The 23577-nt window shown below is 44.5% G+C and overlaps 1 protein-coding gene across 2 annotated transcripts in view; it reads left to right on the top strand.

Moving 5' to 3' along the window:
• CORO1C (coronin 1C) overlaps nucleotides 1-17700 on the top strand; it is a 77737-nt gene extending 60037 nt beyond the window's left edge. For both annotated transcript variants that reach the window (XM_045887456.3, XM_054510477.2), the window contains exons 4-11: nucleotides 3296-3425; nucleotides 6336-6517; nucleotides 7671-7790; nucleotides 8758-8862; nucleotides 10811-10956; nucleotides 13386-13443; nucleotides 13544-13789; nucleotides 15249-17700. In XM_045887456.3, coding sequence (XP_045743412.1) covers nucleotides 3296-3425; nucleotides 6336-6517; nucleotides 7671-7790; nucleotides 8758-8862; nucleotides 10811-10956; nucleotides 13386-13443; nucleotides 13544-13789; nucleotides 15249-15368 — 1107 coding nt within the window. In that variant the 3' untranslated portion in view covers nucleotides 15369-17700. The remainder of the gene's footprint in view (nucleotides 1-3295; nucleotides 3426-6335; nucleotides 6518-7670; nucleotides 7791-8757; nucleotides 8863-10810; nucleotides 10957-13385; nucleotides 13444-13543; nucleotides 13790-15248) is intronic.
• The last annotated feature ends 5877 nt before the right edge of the window (nucleotides 17701-23577 follow it).

Consider the following 23577-nt stretch of genomic DNA (forward strand, 5'->3'; position numbering starts at 1 on the left):
CTGGAGCCCATGCCCGAAGCCTCTACATCATACCACTTGTCTTCGAGTTTTGGTCTCTTAGAAGTCTCTGCTTTCTGTTAGACTGTAAACCGCTTGACAGCAGACTGTGTGTAGTCACCCTTTCCCCTCTTGCCTGGTAATGGGCCTGCCTTAAGTAGAGGCTACTCGAGAGAGGTGTTGTGTGAAGGAGTGACCAAGGTGGTAAAATGGGTTAGGAACCATTGAATCTGCTAAGATGAGATAAAAAAGGAAGAGAGTTTCCTCATTTTAAAAATTATGTAATAAATTTTGCTCCATCATTGAAGTTTCCTTGCAATCCAAGGAAAACATGGATGGAGGGAGAAGCTAGAGACAGGAAAAGGTGAAGTCCCGTTATGGGCTCTGCTTCACCCTCATGTTTAAGATTGGAAATGCTGGCTGTAAACAAAGCCTTCCATCACTCCACGCCTCATCAGGGATTTAGAAAACACAGTATTTAATTGTGGTTAGAGTCCTTGCAAGAGAAGCCAGCAACCCGTGGTCGTGGTGCCATCTGGAGATGGCAGGTGGCATTACTGCTTCTCCACTTTGAGGCCCGGGTCAGAATTCAGCTTGGAAAATGCATTTCCTGTTGAGTCACTGAAGTCCCATTTCATAATTGTTTCTCAGTGACTTTGGGCTTTGATCCAATTAGTTTTCCGTTCCTTCTGTTAAAAAAAAAACAACCCAGCCCTGCTCTACATTCAGATAGTTAAGTTCAATTTGGAGCTGTTTGACTAATCAGAAACCCTTCACTAAAAATAGTGTGTATCCGGATGAAAGCAAACCAGTAACGGTGGGGGTGGTAAGCAGATAGCCACACCCCCAGGGAAGAGAGGCACGGGTCAGAGTCTGTTTGGTGAAGAGAGGCAAGGTAGGTTTTCTTGTGCCGTCTATGCTTGTTCACGACTGCATTGTTTAAAATGTGCTCAGTGATGAGGGTTCAGGGGAAATCAGGTGACATCCTAAGCTTGGGCCCTTAGAAGTCACGTTTGTTTGGCCATGATTGGCGTAAGGGGTTATAATTAGCCTGGGCAGAATTTAGTAAGAGGTTATAGGGTTATATATACTATAACCAGGGTTAAAGTTAGCCTGTGCAGAATGAATGATCACTGAATTCTTGACTTTTTCCCATTCTTCAGGATGGCAAACTTTTTCTTCTAATTTTTTGCAGGACAACAGAACTGAGCTGAACCTTAAACACTCATCTAATCCAGATCTCTGCCTTCCACTAAGCAGTTGAAAACAGACAGTTGTTTGTCTTCTCCTTAAAAATCCCCAACAAAGGAAAATTCTGTTTCTCACTTGTTCCACTGTTGAGCATGATTTTTCACTGGCAAGTTCTAAATTTTTCATGAACTAGTTCCTTAAAATCTTTTTTGGTGGTAAATTTACTTATTTTAATATATTAATACATTTGAATTGTTTAATATATTTTAAATATTTGTGTATTTAAAATATATTAACTCATTTAATGTGTTTTAATCTCCATATGTAAGAAGATAATTATTTTAAACTTGAGCGTTTTCACAAACTGAAATAGTACTTAATGTCTGGTTTTCTACAGGGTTTTCATGCTACTCAGCTTAGTGGGGACTCGGTTCTTTCTTCTTAGAGGGTGTCTCTTAATCTGTTAAAACTCAGGTCTTCCACTGTCAAAGTCTCTTGTCCCTTCCGTCTAATGCTTTTCCCATCCCCATCCCCCTCTGCCACCCAGGTATGTCCCCAGTTAAGATATGATGAATCTTCTGTGTGTATTCACCAGTCAAGAGGACTTTTTAAAACCGCTTCATTGAGCTGTAATTCACATGCAGTTCACCCATTTAAAGTGTACAATTTAATGGTCTTAATTTATTCACAGATAGGTAAAACTACCACCAGAGACAATTTTAGCTCATTTCATCAACCCCAAAAAGAAACCATGTATTCATTAGCTGTCACTGCCCCCGAGTCCCTAGCACTAAGCAACCGCTAATCTACTTTCTGTCTCTATGTATTTTTCTATTCTGGACATTTCATATACACAGAATCCTGCAATATGTGGTCTTTTGGAACTAGCTTTTTTTACTTAGCATAATATTTCAAGCTTCATCCATGTTTTAGCATGAATCAGTACTTAATTTCTTTTTGTGGACAAATATTCCCTTGTACACATATATCACATTTTGTTTATCCGTTTCTCAGTTGCTGGACATTTGGGTTGTTTCCACATTTTGGCGTTTATCAATAATGCTGCTATGAACATTCATGTACAAGTTTTTGTGTGGACATATATTTTCATTTCTCTTGGGTTACCTTCGGAGTGATGTTGCTGGGCCATATAGTAACTCTGTGTTAAATCATTTGAGAACTGCCAGACTTTTCCAAAGTGGCTGCACCATTTTACATTCCCACCGGTGGTGTAGGGGGCTCTGATTGCCCCCCCATCTTCACCAGCACTCACTATCTGTCTTTTGATTATAGCCTCCCAGTGGGTATGAACTGATGTTTTATTGTGGTTTAGATTTGCGTTTCCCTAATGACTAATAATATTGAGCATGTTTTCATGTGCCTTTGAAAACTATATATCTTTCTTGAAGAAGTGTTCTACTTAAATTCCTTGCCCACTTTTAAAATTGGGTTATTTTCCTTTTATTATTGATTTGTTAGGAGTTCTTTACATACTCTTTTTCACCATCTTGATTGTGTTCTTTGAAAGGCAAAGTTTTTAATTTTGATGAGGCCTGATTTATCTTTTTTTTCTTTTTAAGATTTTTCTATGCTAGATGTTACAGACCTATTATGTATATTTTTATTTTCCAAATGTAAAATCACAGAAAACATGATGTTTTAAAAATGGCACCATCCCGCAGGAGCCCTGGTGTGTGGCGTTTGCTCTCCCCTCCAGAACCCTGGGCTCAGCTGGGGCCTGTCACCCCAGTGCTGCGTCTCATGGGTGTTTCAGGTGTTTCCTATTCTTTGATTTTTTTTTTTTTTTTTTTTGTGGCACACTTCTAACTGGAGATTTTGAACTTAACAGGGAATTTTAAAATAAAATCTCAACTATTAAGTAAAAGTGGAGAGGCAACATTTTATAGTCCTGATGGATGTTCTGATCTTTAATAGCCTACTCCATTTTTAAAAAACCTGCTTAGAGTCATACAATATTCTGCCTTTCATCCAAAAGCCAGTGTGTGTTCTGTTTATACAGAGCAAGTCAGCAAACTGGATGGTCACAGGAAATGTGACAATGAAAGGTCACCCCTCATTTGGTCCCTCTTGCTTCCTTTCCCAACAGGTGTGGCAGATCCCAGAAAATGGACTTACCCTCTCCCTGACCGAACCGGTGGTGATTTTAGAAGGCCACTCAAAGAGAGTCGGCATCGTGGTCTGGCATCCGACTACCCGCAATGTACTTCTTAGCGCAGGTGGGAGCTCAGCACTGGGGGAGGGCACGGTAGCCAGTGTGTTTCCATGTGTGCAGGGCGCATCTGAAGCAGCTCACCGGGAACTGACAGTGAGGGGCCGGGATACGGTGGCTCCCCAGCCCCCGTGCCCACAGGCACATGGCTATGTGTGAAGGCCACTTTGGCAGTCTGACTCAAGACTTGTTGCCTAGAGAAAGGAACAGATACGTTCTTACCTAGAATCCCAACAGACTCATGGCTCCTGCTGGGGCCCTTCCTGGACCACAGTTTCAGTTATTCCTAAGATAGCAGGAGGATCCCTGGTAGGAGCCCTGGGTGCCCGCTCTGAATGTTGTTGCCAGCTTTGGGGTGATCCTGTTAGGCAAATCTCCTTCCTTGAAAAAGATACTTTGATTTTTCTCCTTATATAAGTAGTACATGTATGTTATAGAAAATATATAAACAAAAGGGGAAAATAAAATCATTTGTAATCCTACCACCTACTCAGAAGGAATATCATCATTGATGTTTCTTTCCGGAAGAACTTTTGTGCACATACATAAATGATTTTACTCACAAAGATAGGTTCAGAAACTTTACATGTGACCTGCTTTCTGCTTTCTGTGCTTAGTGGTGCACTATGGTCCTGTTCGTGTGCCATTGAATGTTATTCCTATTATTTTTTTTTTTTAAGATTTTATTTATTTGAGAGAGAGTGAGAGAGCACGAGAGCAGGGTGAGGGGCAGAGGAAGAAACAGACTCCCCACTGAGCAGGGAGTCTGATGCGGGGCTCGACCCTGGAACCCCGGCATCATGACCTGAGCTGAAGGCAGATGCTTAACCTACTGAGCCACCCAGGTGCCCCATTCCTGTGATATTTTTAACACCACCATTAATAGTCCACTGTCTGGATACCTTCATTTATTTAATCAGGCCCCTATTTCAGGACATTGAGGTTTCCTGGGGTGTTTTTTTTTTACACTGTTGAACAGCACTGCAGTGAACCCTCAAGCCAAGATTTAGTGTTCTTCTTGGTTTGCCACTTGAGTGGTTTCTAAGTGTTATCCTACAGAAATCTTGTCCTCTGCCTACAGCTTGAGATTTTATCTTTTATAGAAGCAATACAGAGGTTACAAGGGAGCCTTTCATGGGGTGGTGGAAATGTTTTATATCTTGATTGTGATGATGGCTACATGAATATATACATTTGTCAAAATTTAGCAAATGTATACTTAAAATAGGTGCATTGGATTGTATGTAAATTATACCGTAATAAAATTGATTTATAAAAAAAGGAATACTAAACTTAGTAGTAGAATTTTAAAGATCTTTCTCCTCACCAGTAAAAAGGAAGGGGGCAGTTGAGTTTTTAATGAGGAATAGAGGGTGTTTATTATGTAATAAGGTAAATTTAAAAACTTAACACCAGGTACCTATTGAAACCAAGGACTACTTTTCAAAAAAGATGCTATATAAAATTCTCTCTTTTAGTTAAGATCACAAGTGACTAAACCTGGGAACCCTTCTGATGTTCTACTCAGTCTGATAAGGAGAGAAAACAGTTCCAGAGGTGGAATTCCATCATGGCAATTTTCCTGCTGCCCCTTGTCATCGAGGTCCAGCATAGGGCATCATCAGCCGACTGATCCCCATTCTGCCTTTTACAAACAAGGAGAATGGTTGATGGCAGTGTTGTGCGTATTTTCAGACTACGTGATCCATCCATGGTGGCTGAAGTTACCTGTTTGCTTGTGGTGCACAAGGCCGAGGGAGGGTCAGGTCTCACCCCAGGATTCAGGTGCAGCTTTACTGTTGTGCAGGCTTTTTCCCCAGTCTCCTGTTTCCATCCCATAGACAACCTAGGTGTCTGGATATCAGTGGCTAAGTTTTTTTGAAGTGCTTGCAAAATTGGCTTATTGGCAAGAATTTATCTTCAGGGTCTCCATCCCTTATTTTGCTTCATCCTTGAACTAATGTCCTGGAAGCAACAAATGGCACCTGCTTTTTAAAGTAGTCTTGGGCGGGGCGCCTGGGTGGCTCAGTCAGTTGAGCGTCTGCCTTAGGCTCAGGTCATGATCTCAGGGTCCTGGGACTGAGTTCCTCGTCGGGCTCCATGCTCAGCAGGGAGCCTGCTTGAGATTCTCTCTCCCCCTCTGCCCTTCCCCGCCCCCTCTCTAAAATAAATAAATCTTTAAAAAAATAAAATAAAATAAGGGGGCCTTGGGCCTCATGCTTGAAGGAAGTTGGAGTCAATGAGCAGAGGGGTGTGGCTCCATCAGCATTGTGGCCTCTTCTGGGATCAGCTTCTGAATCCACATGCCTACTTGATTACAGTTTGGGCTTCTCAGATCAGCCCAGTCTTGACCTGTTTTTCTCCCCTTTTAAAGATAAAGATCTGCTCTGAGCACACATGCATTTCCCTTCCGCTTACTTGATTTACCATGCTTTAATGTAAGACCATGTTTTACAGCATTTTTGATTTGAATAACCTGCTGTCCCACATTTTTGTTGAGTGTTCTAAACAGTTATTTAAACTTTATTTTTAGTTCTGCTGGAGAAGACATAAACTGTTCATTCTGATGTTGGTTTTACTAGAAAAGGGAAGATTAAGATCACATGGGGTCCACCAGTCCCAGTTAATTCTCAAAAAAATAGATTTTATTTTCTTAAGAGTTCTTTGGTCATTGCTTTTTGTTTGTTTCATATGAACCCAAACTTAGCAAGCCATATTTTCCCTTTAACACATTTCTTTTATACAGATGTCTTTTTCCTTTGTCACTTGAGTTTTTAACTCCCAGCAAGTAAATAGAGCCACTTACAATCAGCGTCTTTCTTTCTGTGCATATGTCTCCTCACTGTATTTGTAGCTTTCAAGCGTTGCTGTGCAGGTGTTTCTCATCTCTGAGGGGCGTGGCTTTGCTTGCTTTCAGGCTGTGATAATGCCATCATCATTTGGAATGTGGGGACCGGGGAAGCCCTTATAAACTTGGATGATATGCATTCAGACATGATTTACAACGTAAGCTGGAACCGGAATGGCAGTCTGATCTGTACAGCTTCCAAAGACAAGAAAGTGAGAGTAATCGATCCTAGGAAACAAGAGATTGTTGCTGTAAGTATGCTTAGGACAAAATGCCCCATCTTGGTAGCACTTCAGTGAACTTTGCTTGTTAAAAGGCAGGCTGTAGAGGCCTTACCCCTGGTCAGTGGAGCCTCGTGTGCAGACGCCAGACGCTGAACCGTGAATCCGAAGAGCCTTGTACAGGCTTCTGCCTCCCAGCCACTCTTCAGAGTTGTGCATTCCAGCATTTACACGAGTCTTATCTCTCACTTGGGGACCATTTTTCACAAAGAAATGAAGTTTTCATCAGTTCACTAGAGTCCTTGAGAATTTGCAAGTCTAGATCAGCTAACCTAAACTATTAACTGCATTCCTGGGTTAGTGCTGAGGATTGATCCCTGCCCCTTCCTGCAGCCATCATCAGAGAACCTCCAGAGATGCCACAGGTTGTCTCTTCAGTTCCATGTCTTAGTTCCTGCCACTCAGAGTAGGCCTCACCAGGTCACCCATTGTGACAGAAGATGGGCATTTGGGACTTGAGCTGGGGTTGAAACGGCAGGTGCTGGATCCCAGAGTGTCTTGCATCAGCCCCGGTCTCTGGTCCTGCATTTGCGTCTCTCTGGGGTGTGCTGGTTTTTCGGCAGTTTTACTTCTTAAGAGTTGGGTGGCGGTCATGACTAGTGCTTATTGAGCACTGGGGACTTGCCCGGCCCTGCGCAAAGGGCTTTCTCCACTAGAACCTTCAGGGCTCACAACTAGTGCACTCTCAGTGAACAAATGAGATTAAGGAAGGGGTTAACTGAACTAGACTTCCTTCTGTCCAATGAATTTGGTAGAAACCGTAGGGTATATCCAACTTCAGGTTATATCCTCTTGAGAAACAGACATCTGGCAGAGTCCTTTCATGTTTTTTATTTTTACAGAGCATGGACTTGGGTTGGCAGCAGGGCATGGTGGAAGGAGTGAGGGTTTTGAGTCAACTCCTGGCATCCCCCCCTGAGGGACCTTGGCCAAATTACATAGTCTCTTTGTTTTCTCATTTTGGGAGGACACACACACACACACACACACACACGTGCACGCCTGGTAATCTGAATGGCATGGGGGGCATGGATTGGATCCAGGTATGAGCCCCCACTCTCCCACCCCGCCCCACCTTTACCGCAGTTTGAATATAATATGCCTATGATTCTTGGTCCCCCAGGAGAAGGAGAAAGCACATGAAGGAGCAAGACCTATGAGAGCCATCTTTCTGGCTGACGGGAATGTCTTTACCACTGGTTTCAGCCGCATGAGTGAGCGGCAGCTGGCTCTCTGGAATCCGGTACGCCCCTTCCCAGCCTTTCCACTGGCTTACATTTAAGCTTTCTCTTTTCTGAGCAGGTCTTTGGGTGGGTAAATGGATTATAGGATTCTTAGTGTAGTTTTCTGAACTCCTGCTGGTCTTAAATTGGATGTTACGTTCTTACCCTCACTGGAGACTTATTGCTTAAATGTATTACAAAAATGCATTCCTGATACTCTCAAGTAGTCTGTGTTGACTACGTTTTTTAAAAAGAATGCACAAAGAAGCCAGTGTTTAGAACTTGGGAAACAAGTTCTGAACTTTATTTTTATATGATCAAATGTTTGAATCAAAATAGTCATGCTTAGGAAAATGTCGAGAATAGAATAAGTGAAAAAAATAACAAAACTGAATATATGGTATGATCTCAATCTGTGTGTGTGTGTGTGTGTGTGTATGTTGGAAGGAAGGAAGTAGACAAAAGCGGTCATTGTTTTTGCCACCCACTGGACTGTGGGATTATGGAATATGGGATGATTTTTATAGTCTTTCTGTAACTTTAAAGAATGTATATTTACAATAAGAAACATTTCTTTTGAAAAAGGAAATAGGGTGCCTGCCTGGCTCAGTAGAGTGTGTGACTCCTGATCTCAGGGTCATGAGTTCAAACCGTGCGTTGGGCGTGGAGCCTACTTTAAATAAATAAATTTTTTAAAAAAAGAAAAAAAAATCACAAAGGGGAAGGGCTGTCTGTCTCATCTTTGTCTGTCTTGGAATCACAGTGATGTGTACCTTGATGAGGTTGTCAAATTGACAGTTTTCATTGGTTTGGAAAATTGGTATTTATGTGTATGAATTGGTATTTACATGTATGAATATTATGTGTGCATTGTTCAACCTTTCATTACTCTAGGAAATTGCTCGCATAATTAGGGATAAAAGAATGATTCACCTTGTAAAAATGTGTGTGTATACAAATATATATATATTTGTATTTTTTTCCCAGAAAAATATGCAGGAACCAATCGCTCTTCATGAAATGGACACTAGCAATGGGGTGTTGCTGCCCTTCTATGACCCCGACACCAGTATCATTTACTTATGTGGAAAGGTAAACAGTCATTTTAATGTTTCATATTAAATTTAATCTTGTAAGAGGAAAAGTATCCTTCAGAGATATAGTAGATGGGCAATGCATTACATCATTTTAATATTTTGATTTATCTTATTGTGTGTATGTCTTAAGCTTAAATAAGGACCAATGATTTTAATGTGTTTTCGGTCTGGAGACTGGACCCTTTGAGTTTGTCATTTGTATGGTAATAACATTCTGTGTTCAGGACTTCTGACTGCAGCAGGGATGGGGATCTGATGTTGGGGCAAATGCTGACAGGGATATCTTTGCTCAGGCACTCTAATGAAAAAAAGAGGACACACTGATGTTCCTTTCACCTCTGGTGCCATGTGATCCAGGATTTTAGATTGCTCTGTAATGGTATGACGAGTGAGTAACGAGGTAGCCACATCTAATGCTGAAATCCACCGGGTAGCCCTATATTGGCATGTAGGTACTTATCACCACATGCCATGAGCTTTGTGGATAGGAGCTTTTGAAGGCCTCAGAGATTCTCCAGGGTGTTTTTCTTGTTCCTGGAGTTCCAGCATTAGGGCCCTGGGCTTGAAAGTACGTGGTCTGCCTAGTTTCAGGAGGTGACAGTTGTTACAGGAAGACCCCACACTAAAATCAGAAAGCCTACCTTCCTGCCTTATGATCTCTCTAATTACAGGGTTACCAGCTTGAGGAGGAGGAGGAGGAGGAGGACTTCATTTTAGTGGACAGTAACCTTAATGTTCCATATTCTTTTGTAGGTTCTGTTTTCCTTAGAATTTTTGTAGTTGAAATAAATGAATTAATGCAGCTGGAGCTGTTGATATATTTCCCCCAAACCTGTTAGGTAGCCCCTTGCTAGGTAAAGCCAGAGATGTTTCACTTCTCATAGTTGTCATAGATCAGTTGCTTAGAAACTGGGATCTTGTCTGTTTCCTTGAAAGTCATTTTACTTCAGATGTTCACAACTGCCATAGAGTACATCAAAACAAATAACAGGAGTGGTTACCCAGATATTATTAACCCGAGGTGGAAAGTTAGAGTATGCAGGAAACAGATAGTCTGTGTTTAGCTTTTTTACCATTGCTTTAGATATTTACACCATTGAAACGAGTGGAAACCATGCAAAATGAGAGACTTGTAAACAAGGCATAATACTGCCTGGTTATTTATATCTTACACACACACACACACACACACACACATTGCTTCTAGCAGGCAGCCTTGCCTTCGTTGTTCAGGTTGGTATAACTGTGTGACAGTTATACTTGGAGAGACTAGCATATGCTTCAGATCTCCAAAAACATCTGACTTTCTAAGCAAAATTATCATAGAATTTGACACACTGCTGCGAGATAGCACTACCTTCTAAAGTTAAAGGATACTCATGTTTTAGTAAGTATCTTAATTATGAATTAAGAATTACTATGAGTTAAGAATAATGAATTACTAATGATTAAGAACATTTATTCTAAATGTTTCTTAATTATAAAAATCTTACTTTTATTATCATCTGATTGTCCAGTGTTAGTGCCCTCGGGTCTGTGAACACCACCATTCCGTTGCCAGTGAGAATCAGCCATTGCCTTCTCTGCAGTCCCACTAGACTTTTGTTTGTTTTTTGAAGTTGAACTGCAATTGCAGTTGCTTGGCCAGAAGTGTTAACATTTTTGCCCTGACTCCGACTTGGTGTCTAGGCTCAGTGGAATAAAATTTGAGCCTTCAGTAGGAGGCAGAGGAGACCGTTTAAAGGACAGGCTAGCATCTGATAAGTGAGGGCTGGCTTTGCCAGGAAGAGAAACCATCGTATCCTCTTCCTCTGAAGAGAAAGCAAAGGTTGGCCACTGAGGCGGAGTCCCGGTTAATGCTGGGCTTAGAGGGGAGAGAGACCCCACTTCAGCCAGATGCTTCAGGTAACATCCAACGCAAACTTGTCTCTGATTTCTTGTAGGGTGACAGCAGTATTCGCTATTTTGAGATCACAGATGAATCCCCGTACGTCCACTACCTCAACACATTCAGCAGCAAGGAGCCTCAGAGAGGGATGGGCTACATGCCCAAGAGGGGACTTGATGTTAACAAATGTGAGATTGCCAGGTAAAGAATGGGTCTGGTGAAGTCTTCACATTGTTTGTGCCCTGCACACCACACAAGAACAGTACATCTACCAGTCATGCCGTAGAGCCAGTCTCTGCCCTTTGTTGTGGTGTAGAATTGGTGTCTCCTTTCCTGCCCACACTTAGGAACATGGAGTTTTATTTACTTTTTAAAAAGATTTTATTTATTCATTTGAGAGAGAGACGAGAAAGCACAAGCAGTGGGGAGCGGCAGAGGGAAAAGGAGAAGCAGACTCCCAGCTGAGCTGGGAGCCCGATATGGGGCTCGACCCCAGGACCCGGAGATCATGAGCTGAGCCAAAGGCAGACTACTCAGGTGCCCCGGGACATGGAGTTTTAGAGCAGTGAAGAACCTTTCAAAATCATTTAATTGAACTGTGTCCCTCCCTATTCTTCACACTACATAACCTGCAGTGCACTGGGTTAGCCGAGGCGTATTGCACACTTAACTTATATAGCAAAGCCTTCATCTCTTGTCTTCAGGCTGAGACTGTGGCCAGTGTTCCCTGGGAGGCAAGCAGGGAGGGCCTGCCCTTGGGATGGAAAGAAGAGATGGTTTTTCTGCCCTGTGGGGGGACAAATACGTTCCAAACTGGATTGTAGACCTCATGGATCCTAAGTTAGAGAAGCCAAAGACCAATAGCTGGGTGTTGGGTTAGCTTGATTTAGGAGGTTCAGCTGTGTTATATAATTCCTGCCTCTCTATACTACTGTGGATTTAAAATTCTATATTGCATAATGCTAGTGGTCTTCCTAAAAGGTAGGCTTTTTTGTCCTCCTGGTTAACAAATGATAGTTCATGAGACTCACGAATGACTGACCATTTCTTTTTTTTTTTTTTAAACAGTTTGGTCATGTATTTTTTTTGTTTGTTTTAAAGATTTTATTTATTTACTTGACAGAGACACACTGAGAGAGGGAACACAAGCAGGGGAGTGGGAGAGGGAGAAGCAGGCTTCCCGCTGAGCAGGGAGCCCGATGGTGGGGCTCAGTCCCAGAACCCTGGGTTCATGACCTGAGCCAAAGGCAGATGCTTAACGACTGAGCCACCCAGGCACCCCAATGACTGACCATTTTAAACAACAGAATGACTAGCACTATCAGGCCTAGTCATACTGCACATTTGTATAGCACTACATTTCTTTCTTCTTCTTTTTTTTAATTTTTAAAAATTTATTTTGTTTATTTTAGAGAGCGCACGTGCAGGGGGAGGGGCAGAGAGAGAGGGAAAGACAGAGCTCTCAAGCTGACTCCCTGCTGAGCGCAGAGCCCGACGTGGAGCTTGATCTCAGGATCCTGAGATCATGATCTGAGCCAAAATCAAGAGTCAGGCACTTGGCCAACTGAGCCACCCAGGCGCCCCACAACACTACATTTCTATGGACATCTGCCTAACTATGCTGTCCTGGTCACACAAGTAATGAACACATCTTTAAAAATAAAAATAATTTTTTAGAAGCCCCTTTTTACGTTAATTATTGTAAGTTTCTTTTTAAAATACATTCAGTTCTCTATAACTGGAGCAGTGAAGGAAAGAAAGCTGTCACAGATAATTCAAAATTATGGTGTAAACCAATCTCATCAAAATGTGGTTCAAAATAGACTGAATCCAAACTTAAAGATTGCCTCCAGTATTTGGGAAAGCCTTTATTTTACTGTCATCTAAAAGTTTAAGAGACTTACAAGCATAATCCTTCAGGATCCTCCTACGTATGAAGTGTTTCTTGAGCATTCGTTAGACACTGGGCACTGTGCTAAACAGGCCGCCACACGCAGTCCTTGAGCTGGCTGTCAGTCCCGGTGCAGTCTGTTTTACCGCCAAGCTGGCTGCAGAGGTTCCCACTCTTGCCACGTTTTGGATAATTTCAAATTTTTCTTGAGTGTTAGACATGATGTGGTTTGCTTGGATGCCAACATTTTAATCTTAAGATTGTTTTCTTTTCCTTTTTAAAAATCCTATTTATGCTGACAAACGTTCAACTACCTCTAGTTGGCAGAAGGCCTGGCATCCAAGTCATAGAAGCTATTAATATTAGGTGTTTGTTCTCTCTTGCCTGCTGACTTGGTCACTTTTCCAGAAGTGAATCATCATCGGTGGTGGTGTTTCCACCATGGCTGGTCAGCCCCCAGATGACTGGAGTTGGACCATCCTCAGAAGTATGAACTTCTGCTCCTGGTTCTTGTTTCTAGTCCACCATTTCCTAGCATGGTTACTCTTGACTTCTCTTTTCTCACCTGGAAAATGGGAACACAAATTGTACCTGCTCCCCAGGGTAGATCAGCTAAGGTTATAGGCAAAGCATTTTGTGTTCATACAGCAATGTAGAAGACTAGTGGTCAGTCATGAAGCCTGTTACCTGGCCTCCTGTTTTCACTTAATACAACTTTGCCTTTATTTCCCCCTTGAAGATTCTTCAAACTTCATGAGAGAAAGTGTGAGCCTATTATCATGACTGTTCCCAGGAAGGTAAGTGCCCAGTTTCCTAGGCAATCCATGTTTAAAAATATTTTTTAAATTCCAGGTCTGTCTTCTTTAACTAAGGATTTTCCCAAAATGTCTCTTGTAGTCCGACCTTTTCCAAGATGACCTGTATCCTGACACAGCGGGGCCTGAAGCAGCGCTGGAGGCAGAGGAGTGGTTTGAGGGGAGGAATGCAGAGCCAGTCCTCATCTCCTTAAAGCATGGATACATTCCCGGCAAAAACAGGGATCTCAAGGTGGTCAAGAAGAACATTCTGGATAGCAAGCCCACTGCAAATAAGAAGTGTGACCTGATCAATGTCCCTAAGAAAACCCCAGACATGGCCAGTGTGGTAAGGCCTGCAGGAGGTGGAGGGTGTGCTTGGCTGGCTCGGGGCTTTGATTTACCTTTTTTTTTTTAAGATTTTTTTTTTTTAATGAGAGAGAGAACACGGGCAGGGGCAGAGAAAGAAGCAGACTCCCCACTGAGCTGGGAGCCCGATGTGGGGCTCGATTTCAGGACCCTGGGATCATGACCTGAGCTGAAGGCAGCTGCTTAACTGACTGAGCCACCCAGGCACCCTGGGCTCAGGGCTTTTAGTGAATGAGAACATGTACTATTTGTAAGGACCTTCTTGGTCACATGACATTTGTGAGCTTGTGGCCACTTTTGTCTCCTTTAGCTGTGTTTTTTTGTAAGGACCGGGGTAGAAGTCAATCTATTATCATCTCTGAGAGAAAGAGTGAGCGAAAGAGAGAGCGCACAAGCCAGGGGCAGAGGGAGAGGGAGAAGCAGACTCCTTGCTGAGCAAGGAGCCCGATGCGGGGCTCGATCCCAGGATTCTGGGATCATGACCTGAGCCAAAGGCAGACGCTTAACCGACTGAGCCACCAGGCGCCCCTGCTTCAGTATTTTCTTAACTGTTTCTCCCCAGTGTTTACAGTCATGTCTCACTGGGGTAGAAATGAAACATGAGAGTGTGGGGCCACAGGTGCTGGAAAGAGAGGGTCCCAGGAAGGGGAAAGAGTGATAAGAGGGTTCAGGTGTTGCTGAGTGTTCCAGAGACAAGCATCTGGTGGTGAGTGAGACAGCAGCAAAGATGATCTTGGGCCTCTTGGCAAGAACTGTTTCAGTGGAGTGGTGGGAACCAAAGCCTGATGTTGGACACCTGCATGGCCCCCGGGGGTGCTGCTGCTGAGAGAGCAGGGTCTAACTAGGGAGGACAGGGCATGGGAGAAGGTGAGTGGAAGGAAGAGCCAAGGTACCTGCAGGAGCTGGTGCTTTGGCCGTCATTGAGGAAGCCACGTGAGGCGCCGTGGCCTGTAGGGTTTCCAAATGAATTGCCTCCACCTGGGACAGACTAAGGCCTCTTTGGAAGAGTTAGCAAGCAGGGCAGGCGGGGTTAGCTTCTAAGAAGGATCCTCCCTGGGAGATGGTGGGAGCTCTGTAGCCTCTGGAAGTTCACCCCTGACCCAGGTCACATAGAAGCTACTCCTGATGGCATTGCGTGGGGTGGCTGGGCTGTGAGGCAGGCCTGAAAGAATCGGTCCTGTCCCACAGTTTGACTGTGTCCTGAGTCAGTCCAGGTGAGTGCACAGGCACGGGGAATGGGAGTAGCGCTGCGGAACCCTGGTTCTGCTGTGGGCGGCAGGTGGACTGACCAGCAGGCAGTACTTTTCTCGGAAGGCCCAATTTGGTGGCTGTGGCTTGCCACTTCCAAAGTAGAAAATTAGATTATACTGTGGTAAGCTTCGTTTATTGTGTTTTAGTAACCTCTTCCCTCTCCACTCCCCCCTTTCTGGTTTCCTTAGCACAACGAAGCCAAGTTGGATGAGATTTTAAAAGAGATCAAATCTATAAAAGACACAATCTGCAATCAAGATGAGCGCATTTCCAAGTTAGAACAGCAGATGGCGAAGATCGCAGCCTGAAGGTCCACCCCCCCCACCCCCAAAATGGGAGCAGGAACTTGTGCTTGGTAGCTGGTTGTTGGCGTGGTCCCAGGGAGGGCGAAAGGGAGGCACTGCCATTCGGAGACATTCTGTGTCACATTTGTCAACCAGCGATAGGCCACATTCCAGTAAGAACTCAATTCGTCTCTCAAATTTGCAGAAACAAAATGTGATTTAAAATAGCTGAGCTTTTTATCAGAAAGCTTTTTTGATGTTTTAAGTGTTATGTGACTTGTCGAACTTTTAAAAGACAAAAGTGCTACTTTTAAAATCCCAGATATTCTGAATTTTAGAAAACCAACCAATTCTGATTCAGTGTCATGCCCAAGTACCTTTTTTTTATCAATAGGGACCAATGCCACATTGCTTTTTATATTTCTTTTTTTTTAATGTTGCCAAAACCAAAAGTAGCTTCCCCCCCCTTGTATTTTACTACTTTGCAGTATTTGTGTGTGTGTGTGTGTTTTTTTTCCTTAATTTGAAAGGGACAGCACTGTGTATGTTTATAAACTAAATGAAGATAAGATATTATTTTGTATACACGTTCATCTGAGAACAATCAGAGCAGTAGCCACATGGTGCTGGCTCGTTTGCAGCACAAACCTGGTCATCCTCATGACTGTACAGAAGGAAGACTTGAAAAATCACGTGGGTTCGCATCACCACCCTCTCCTTTCATGGAGTCTCCTGATCAAAAAAGCTCCTATTGTATTGTTTCCTTTCTTCCCTTTCTCTTTTCTAGAAACTGGGTGGTTGTACCAGAATGGAATTTCACTTCTTGGTTATCCTGTGCTTCAGATGATTATAATCTAACCTAAACTAGCATGTGTTTCTGCAGTTTTGTTATACACATAGAATCTATTGCATTGATCACTTTAAACATCATGTTTCAGGTTTCGGTCAATACTTGACAAGGGTTCCCGGGACAAGAAGCCACAGAAACCACTGTGGAGTGCTCCTTCTTGCCCATTTCAGCAGCTTGCCTAGCTCTTGAGTATAGTAGGGGACGAAGACCTGGGGAACCTGGAGGGGAGTGCGTGCCCCCACGTGATCCTCTGCTCTCGCGCACATCCCATGCCGTTCCTGTGTTGTGCTGGAGGCAGGGGTGGTTCTCCCTGCGCCCCTGGAGCCCCTGTCCTTCCCGCGGTCTCATGGATGCAGCCGCCTCTCTCAGGGCTCCCCCAGCCAGTCCTTCTGTCCTCCCTGCCTTTGAGCTCTCCCCACATTCAGCTAAGAGGAGGCCAGAGAGTGCTATTGAATATTGAGGGTGAGGAGAATGGTCTAGCATGATGCCAGACCAGGAGCGCAGGCCTCTGCTGTAGCTTTAATGTGTACTAACTCGTCCCTTTGTGCTTGCCACACAAACCAGCCTGCCGTGCCCCTCCAGCTCACACAGAGGCTCCCCAGACGCAGGGGCCAGCGACTGAGCTCTGAATACCTGTTCCATTCCTAGGTTAGCTTGAACTTCTCTCCCATTTCCATGTTCTCATTTTGCATGCTTGAGGAGCAAGATTTGAGCAATCTCTGGGAAGGGCTGAGTGAGTGTCTGTGTTTGAACATGAAACGTCTAGTGCCAGTGGGCCCACCCAGGGGCTCGCGTGCCTGTTCCTGCCTGTGTGGGACAGGACTGGCGGGGAGCATCTGCAACAGGGAGCCCGGATGGAGGTGGAGGGTGGCGGCAGTGGGTTGGAGTGCACAGCCGAGCTGGGGCTAATGTCCGCATAGGAAAGGTACCATGTTTTTACCCAGTATTGGGATTACTGTCTACACAACTTCCAGGCATCTGAATGTTTGATGTGGTTTTGTGTGTGTGTGTGTGTGTGTGTGTTGGGAGTGGATAGTGAGATGTAAGGAAAACAATCACAGTGACTTATATTCAAACCTGTACATGTTTCTTTATCAACGTAATCTGCTGAGGATCTTCATTTTTAAGATTGAGAAATGTTTTAAGGTTCTGAAATCAAATTAAGTAAACAAAACTGTTGATGGTGGTGGAACACCGTAGGGAATGTGGTTCAAAGAGAAGACAGAGCAAGGAGAAATTACCCTGATCTTAGTGTGTAGCTTATGACTTATTTAATGAATGGATGCCCAGCCAGGCTCAAAGTCGGCGCCTGAAGCTTTGTGGATTATTCTTCCTGTTGTGTCGTTTTTTGTTTTGTTTTGTTTTTCTTCTTTTTCTTTTTAAAGCCGTGCTATCCCAGAGGAAAACCAGTGAATTACTCCTAGATCGGCTCTTATAGAGCGGCCATAGTCTTCTGTCAAAACACTTGCTTCCATTTTCAAAGATAAAAAATCATTGATTACAAAACGGTGTCCGTGTTTATTTCACACCTCAGCTGTCTCTGAGGCAGCCCACAGCCTCTCTGACTCAGTGGAACCCACCAGGCGGCTGTTGCTCTCTGAGGGTGAGTGCAGGGGAGGTGGGGGTGGGCCGCTGCGCTCCAGCACGGGGGAGGTCTGGCGGGGTATAGCGGAGGGAGGGCTACGTGCCGGGTTCCAGCGGGCCTCCAGCCTTTACCAGGGGTGGGATCTGGGGCAGATCTCCTCATCTTGAGGCATCCCTTTCCCTGCTTTGAAGGAGGGATGCAAATCCCATGTCGTTGGGAAGAGGGATACCCGCACCTGGCCACACAGAGAGCTCTTGCTACTGTGCGTGGCTGACAGTGTGACCAGCTGAGTCCCTGACCGTGCCTTTGAAAGCATTGTTTTCTTCAGTACAAGCGCAGCCCTCTCGGCTTAGCTGTGATTTTTATTCCAACAGAGGGTTTTCAGGGTCATTTGAACTTCATGGTCTTTTTAGCTTCCCTTTTTACACCAAAATAGCATCTCATGACATTTCAGTGATTGTAGCAAACAATCCCCCACCATTTGGTTTTTCCGAAGGTTTGTAAACATAATGAATAACTGGCACAAAGCTCCCCCTCCTCAAGGACATTCTCCTAAAGTTGCTGTAGTCCGTGAGGAGGACGGCAGCTGGGTTTGTGGTCAGCCTGTGCGTGGCTGCAGGAAGTAGGGTGGGCAGATGCTGTCTGTGCCCCTCCAGGATGCCCACGGTCAGGGGGCAGGCGCCTGTGGGAGGTGCTGACGACCGGCTTTCTCTCACTCCGGCGGCCTGCCTTCTAGGCCAGAAAACCTAAAGGTCACCATGTCAGCCCCAGACGGCCAGCCAGGCCCCATTGAGGGAGGACTTCCGTTTTTTTTTTTTTAAAGGCTACTTCCCTTGTCGTTCTTGGTGTTCTGTGTCCAGAAAAACTTTTTGTTGGCTCTTAAAAATCTGTTAACTCTAAGTGGCCCTTCTCTTTCTGCTAGCACGTTAGAATGTCCTGAAGCCAGCAGGGGGCTCGAACGTGAGCCATGGCCAAGGACACACACCTTTTCCTCCTTCAGACAGGCAGTGCTGGACAGTGCCCTTTGTTAAAGTCCTTTCCTGCAAGGCTGGAGGGGGTGTATGCTTATTGGCACAGCTTTTCCGGAGGGCAGTGGGACAAGATACATCTGAAGTCTTCAGCGTTCCTACCTTTTGGCCCAGGGTTTTCACCTCTGGGAATTTTGCCCCAAAGAAACCAGCGGGAGATCTATTCAGGAATTAGCAGAGGAAAAATTAGTTTAGCAGGGTTAATTAACCAGCCCAGGACAGATTGCTTATGACAAGCCCTCTTAAGGATATGAATACATACAGTATATATTCACTCGTTGAATGCAAGTTTTGTTGTTGCTATGTGGAGGTACCGGCTGTGGGTAATTTTTATCTAATAGATTTTACTGAATTTTCTATTTCCCATAAATGTCCTTATTCCCAGAGAGAAGTTATTAAAATTAATGTTTGAATGATGAATTAATGATACATTGAAACAAGCATCCTAAATCAGTGGGGGAAGGAAGTGGTGCAGTGACATTAAGTAGCTCTGGGGGGCAGGGACTCCTTAGAGCCGCCCAGCGGGACACCAGTGTATGTTCCTGATGGAGTTAGTAGTTGAAAGAAATTTTATTTTCAAGTTTAGAAGAAAAAGTCCTTTTCTATCTAGACTTTAGTTTGGGGGGAACTTTTTAAATCACAAAGGAAGGGCGCCTGGGTGGCTCAGATGGTTAAGCGTCTGCCTTCGGCTCAGGTCATGATCTCAGGGTCCTGGGATCGAGTCCCGCATCGGCCTCCCTGCTCCTTGGGAGCCTGCTTCTCCCTCTGCCTCTCTCTCTCTGTCTCTAATGAATAAATAAATAAAATCTTAAAAAAAAAAAAAAAAAAAAAAAAAAAAATAAATCACAAAGGAAAAGCTAGATTGGCTCCATAAAAATCAAATTACCTAAGACTTTAAAATGTCAAAGTGAAGGTCATGGAAGCTGGGAAAGAGATTTTCAACCAATATGATATAAAGCAATATACTTTAATATGCTTAATCTCAGTCCCAGCTGCGAGCTGTATTTGAAGTGGAGGTGATCTCACCTCCCTGGTGGGCTGTGTCCAGCTGTGAGGCCGAGAGGGCTGATGTGCCCCTATCGGCCTTCCTTCCTGGCCCCCAGGAGTTCAGTCTATCACAGAGGTGGAAGGAGATTGCTAGGCGACACTAGTCAGAATGAGCTTTTGTTCCCCGATGGCAAGTTTCTGGAAAAGGTACAAGGGAGATACTGCTCCAGATTCAGAAGTACTCAAGGGTAAGGTGGCTGCTAAGTTTGTTAGGTTGGCTGAAATGTGGAGAAAGGGGAGTTTGGAGAAGCTGCTAGAATCTGCAGTTCAGTGTAGCTTTACTGTATGTACGGAAATGCAGCCAGGCAAAACATGTTAAGGGCCCGAGTTAGTGTGGGGTGGGGGGCGTGTTTGGGTGAAGGGCACAGCTCGGGTGACCGGGTGACCAGAAAGCTCTGCCCATCCCCTGCCCAGGGAGCCTGGGGTTGGGAGGCAAGTGAATCACTGCAGTATGCTCGACTCAGGAGGACGGAAAACCAGGTCTTTTCTGTTACCAAAACCACGGGGTGCTTAGTTTTTTGTTTTTTAAGTGGAGAAGCTTTCTCACACTGGTCTTAATATTTTTGGAAAGGATGACAGCGGTGGGTTTGCAGCCCCGCTGGAGAGAGATGATTCAGACAAAGGCCTAGCAGGCAGGTGGTGGGGTGTGGGGAAAGCTTTGGGTTGAATGAGACCAGCAGTCACCAGTGTTGCAAAGGGAAAGAGAAGGAGCTCATCTGGTGCCAGGTGCTGCGTGCGCTAGGACTTCAGATACAAATAAAGTACCTTTGCTGCCAACTGGTCTGGGCGATGCAAATAGATTACAATGTAAAGAGGTCACACAGTGCCTGGGGGCCCTGAGGGGCTGTAGGAGCTGAGGGGGTGGGTTGCCAGATGAGTCGAGCCTCACCTCCACTGGGTGCCTCTCTGGTCCCAAACGGCGGCCCTGCCTTCATTATAGTCCTGCTGTCTTCTCATTACTTCTCTCCACCCCCACCCCCACCCCCACCCCCTCCACACACATTAGTCATGATTCTGTCATCTTGGCATTCAGTGGGTAAATACTTATTTTTTCAGTGAGGGTATGAAAGTCCTGGAGAAAATTGTAGTTGAGCAAATGACCAAGTGGTCCAGCTGTGTTCGGTGTTAAGACTGAAGCTGTGTGCCCTGATCGAGAAATCAACCATCAGTATTTTAAGCGACAAAATCCAAGCTTGGGGGCTGCACTGAGAGATCTGAGAACTGGGAAGTTGCCCCATAAATAACAGGAAGTTGTTGCAGGTTCATTTCCGTGCCAAAATGATACTTGGGTTGTAGAAGGTAGAAAAGGCACCTCACGGTTAACAAACTGCAGGACTGCATACGGCCACCCTCAACTACGGTTCCCCAAGACAGTAAAATGAGTGCCCACCGTGGCCAGTTTCTGCTAAGGGCTGTGGATGGAAATGCCACAAAAGATGGCAAGGAAGAGAATCCCATATAGCTGTCTGGGCACCTGCCAGAAACTTCCCCTCGTAGAGAGAACAGACCATTGTCTGAACAGCCTTGTAACTGGTTCCTCTACCACCACCCACCTGTTCCCTTTTTTGCTTCCAGAGTAATGGTTTCTAGAACAGAATCTGTCAAGATCTCTGAGGGGGACAGAAGTGGGTCCCCTTGTCTCCAGGATAAAGTCCATGCTTTTCAGCCTCCTTTATGAGAGCCCCCTTGACTTGCTCCCTGCCTCCCACCCCACCTGATTCCCATCTCTTTTCTCATACCCCACCATGAGCTGTCAGCTACTCATGTTGGTTGTAGCTTCAGAATATGCACATATTCCAAATGCTGCTCACACTGCCACTGTTAACCCACTAGTCCATGTCCCTGTCATCTCTGATGTGGACTGAGCTTCTGTGTTAGGGTTTTCCAGAGAGACAGAACCAATAGGATGTGTACGTATATAGAAAGATTCATTATAAGGAACTGACTCACAGTTATGGGGACTCACAAGTCCCAAGGTCTCCTGTCAGCAAACTGGAGACCCGATGTTTCCATTTGAGTCCAAAAGCAGTGAAAGAAAACAATGATCAGGGATAGTCAGGCAAGGAGTTCCCTTTTAACTCCCTTTTTTTTGTTGTTCTTTTCTGGCCCTCACCTGATTGGGTGAGGCCCACCCACACTGTGGAGGGCTATCTGCTTTCCTCAGTCTAGGGATTCAAATGTTAATATCTGGAAACACCCTTACAGACACACCCAGAATATTTGCCCAAATAATCTAGGTACCCCATGGCTGAATAAAATTGACATAAAATGTACTATCACATCTTCCAGACCAAGCTTCCTGCTCCCTGCTTTAATCTGTTCTCAACACAATGGCCAGAGTGACCACGTAAGGTATTAAGGCAGATGTAGGCAAACTGAGGCCTACAGGCCAAATCCACCCTGCTGGAAGTGTCTGTAGAGCCCACAAATTAAGGATGGTTTTTCACATTTTTAAATGGTTGGGGGAGAAAAAACTTAAAAAAAAGAATAGTGACAAGTAAAAAGTATGTGAAATACAAGTTTTAGTGAGCATAAAGTATTGGAACAAAGTCATTCCTATTTGTTTACGCAACATCAATGACTGCCCGTTACACCTTCAGAGTTGAGTTGCAACAGAGACTATGACCACAGACCCTAAAATATTTACAATTTGGCCCATTAAGAAAAAGCTTGCTGACCCCCATATTTAGAGTCAAAACCCCTTATGGTTTCTCCTCCCACTCAGAATAAAAGCTGGCCTCCCCATGTTTGGCTGGCCTCACTGCCTCCCTGACCTCCTCTCCTTTTGTCCCCTTGTTTTTGGGAGGCTTCCTACCTCTGATATTTCCATGCACAGCTCTCTCCAGACCACCCATCCTCCCTCCTACCCCCAGAATCTGCGAGGCTCACCACTTCGCTCTCCCTCCCCTGCCATCTTCCCCATATCACCTTATTTCCACCAGATCTAGCAACTTCAATTGAGATTTTGACTGTCTCCCCCAAATTGAATATAAACTCCACAAGGACAGGATCTCATTTCATGCACTGTTATCCCCAGGATCTGGCAGGTTGTTTTTAAAAATATTTGCTAGAGTGAAACTTCTTGCAAGACACGTCTCTAAAGGCAAGGGAAACAAAAGCAAAAATGAACAACTGGGACTTCATCAAGATGAAAAGCTGCACAGCAAAGGAAGCAGTCAACAAAACTAAAAGGCAACCCACAGAATGGGAGATGATATTTGCAAATGACACTACAGATAAAGGGCTGGTATCCAAGACCTATAAAGAACTTACCAAACTGAACACCCAAAAATCAAATAATCCGATTAGTCAAGAAATGGGCAGGAGACATGAGCAGACATTTCTCCAAAGAAGACGGACAAATGGCCAACAGACACATGAAAAATTACTTGACATCACTTGGCATCAGAGAAATACAAATTAAAACCACAATAAGATACCACCTCACACCAGTCAGAATGGCTAAAATTAACAAGTCAGGAAACAAATGTTGGCGAGGTTGTGGAGAAAGGGGAACCCTCCTACACTGTTGGTGGGAATGCAAGCTGGTGCAGCCACTCTGGACAACAGTATGGAGGTTCCTCAAGAAGTTATAAATAAAGCTACCCTATGACCCAGCAATTGCACTACTGGGTATTTACCCCAAAGACACAGATGTAGTGAAAAGAAGGGCCATATGCACCCCAATGTTCATAGTAGCAATGTCCGCAATAGCCAAACTGT

This window comes from Mirounga angustirostris, unplaced genomic scaffold (genome assembly GCF_029215605.1).
Source record: "Mirounga angustirostris isolate CCGP_5_RB_7025 unplaced genomic scaffold, mMirAng1.0.hap1 SCAF_14, whole genome shotgun sequence".
NCBI lineage: Eukaryota > Metazoa > Chordata > Mammalia > Carnivora > Phocidae > Mirounga > Mirounga angustirostris.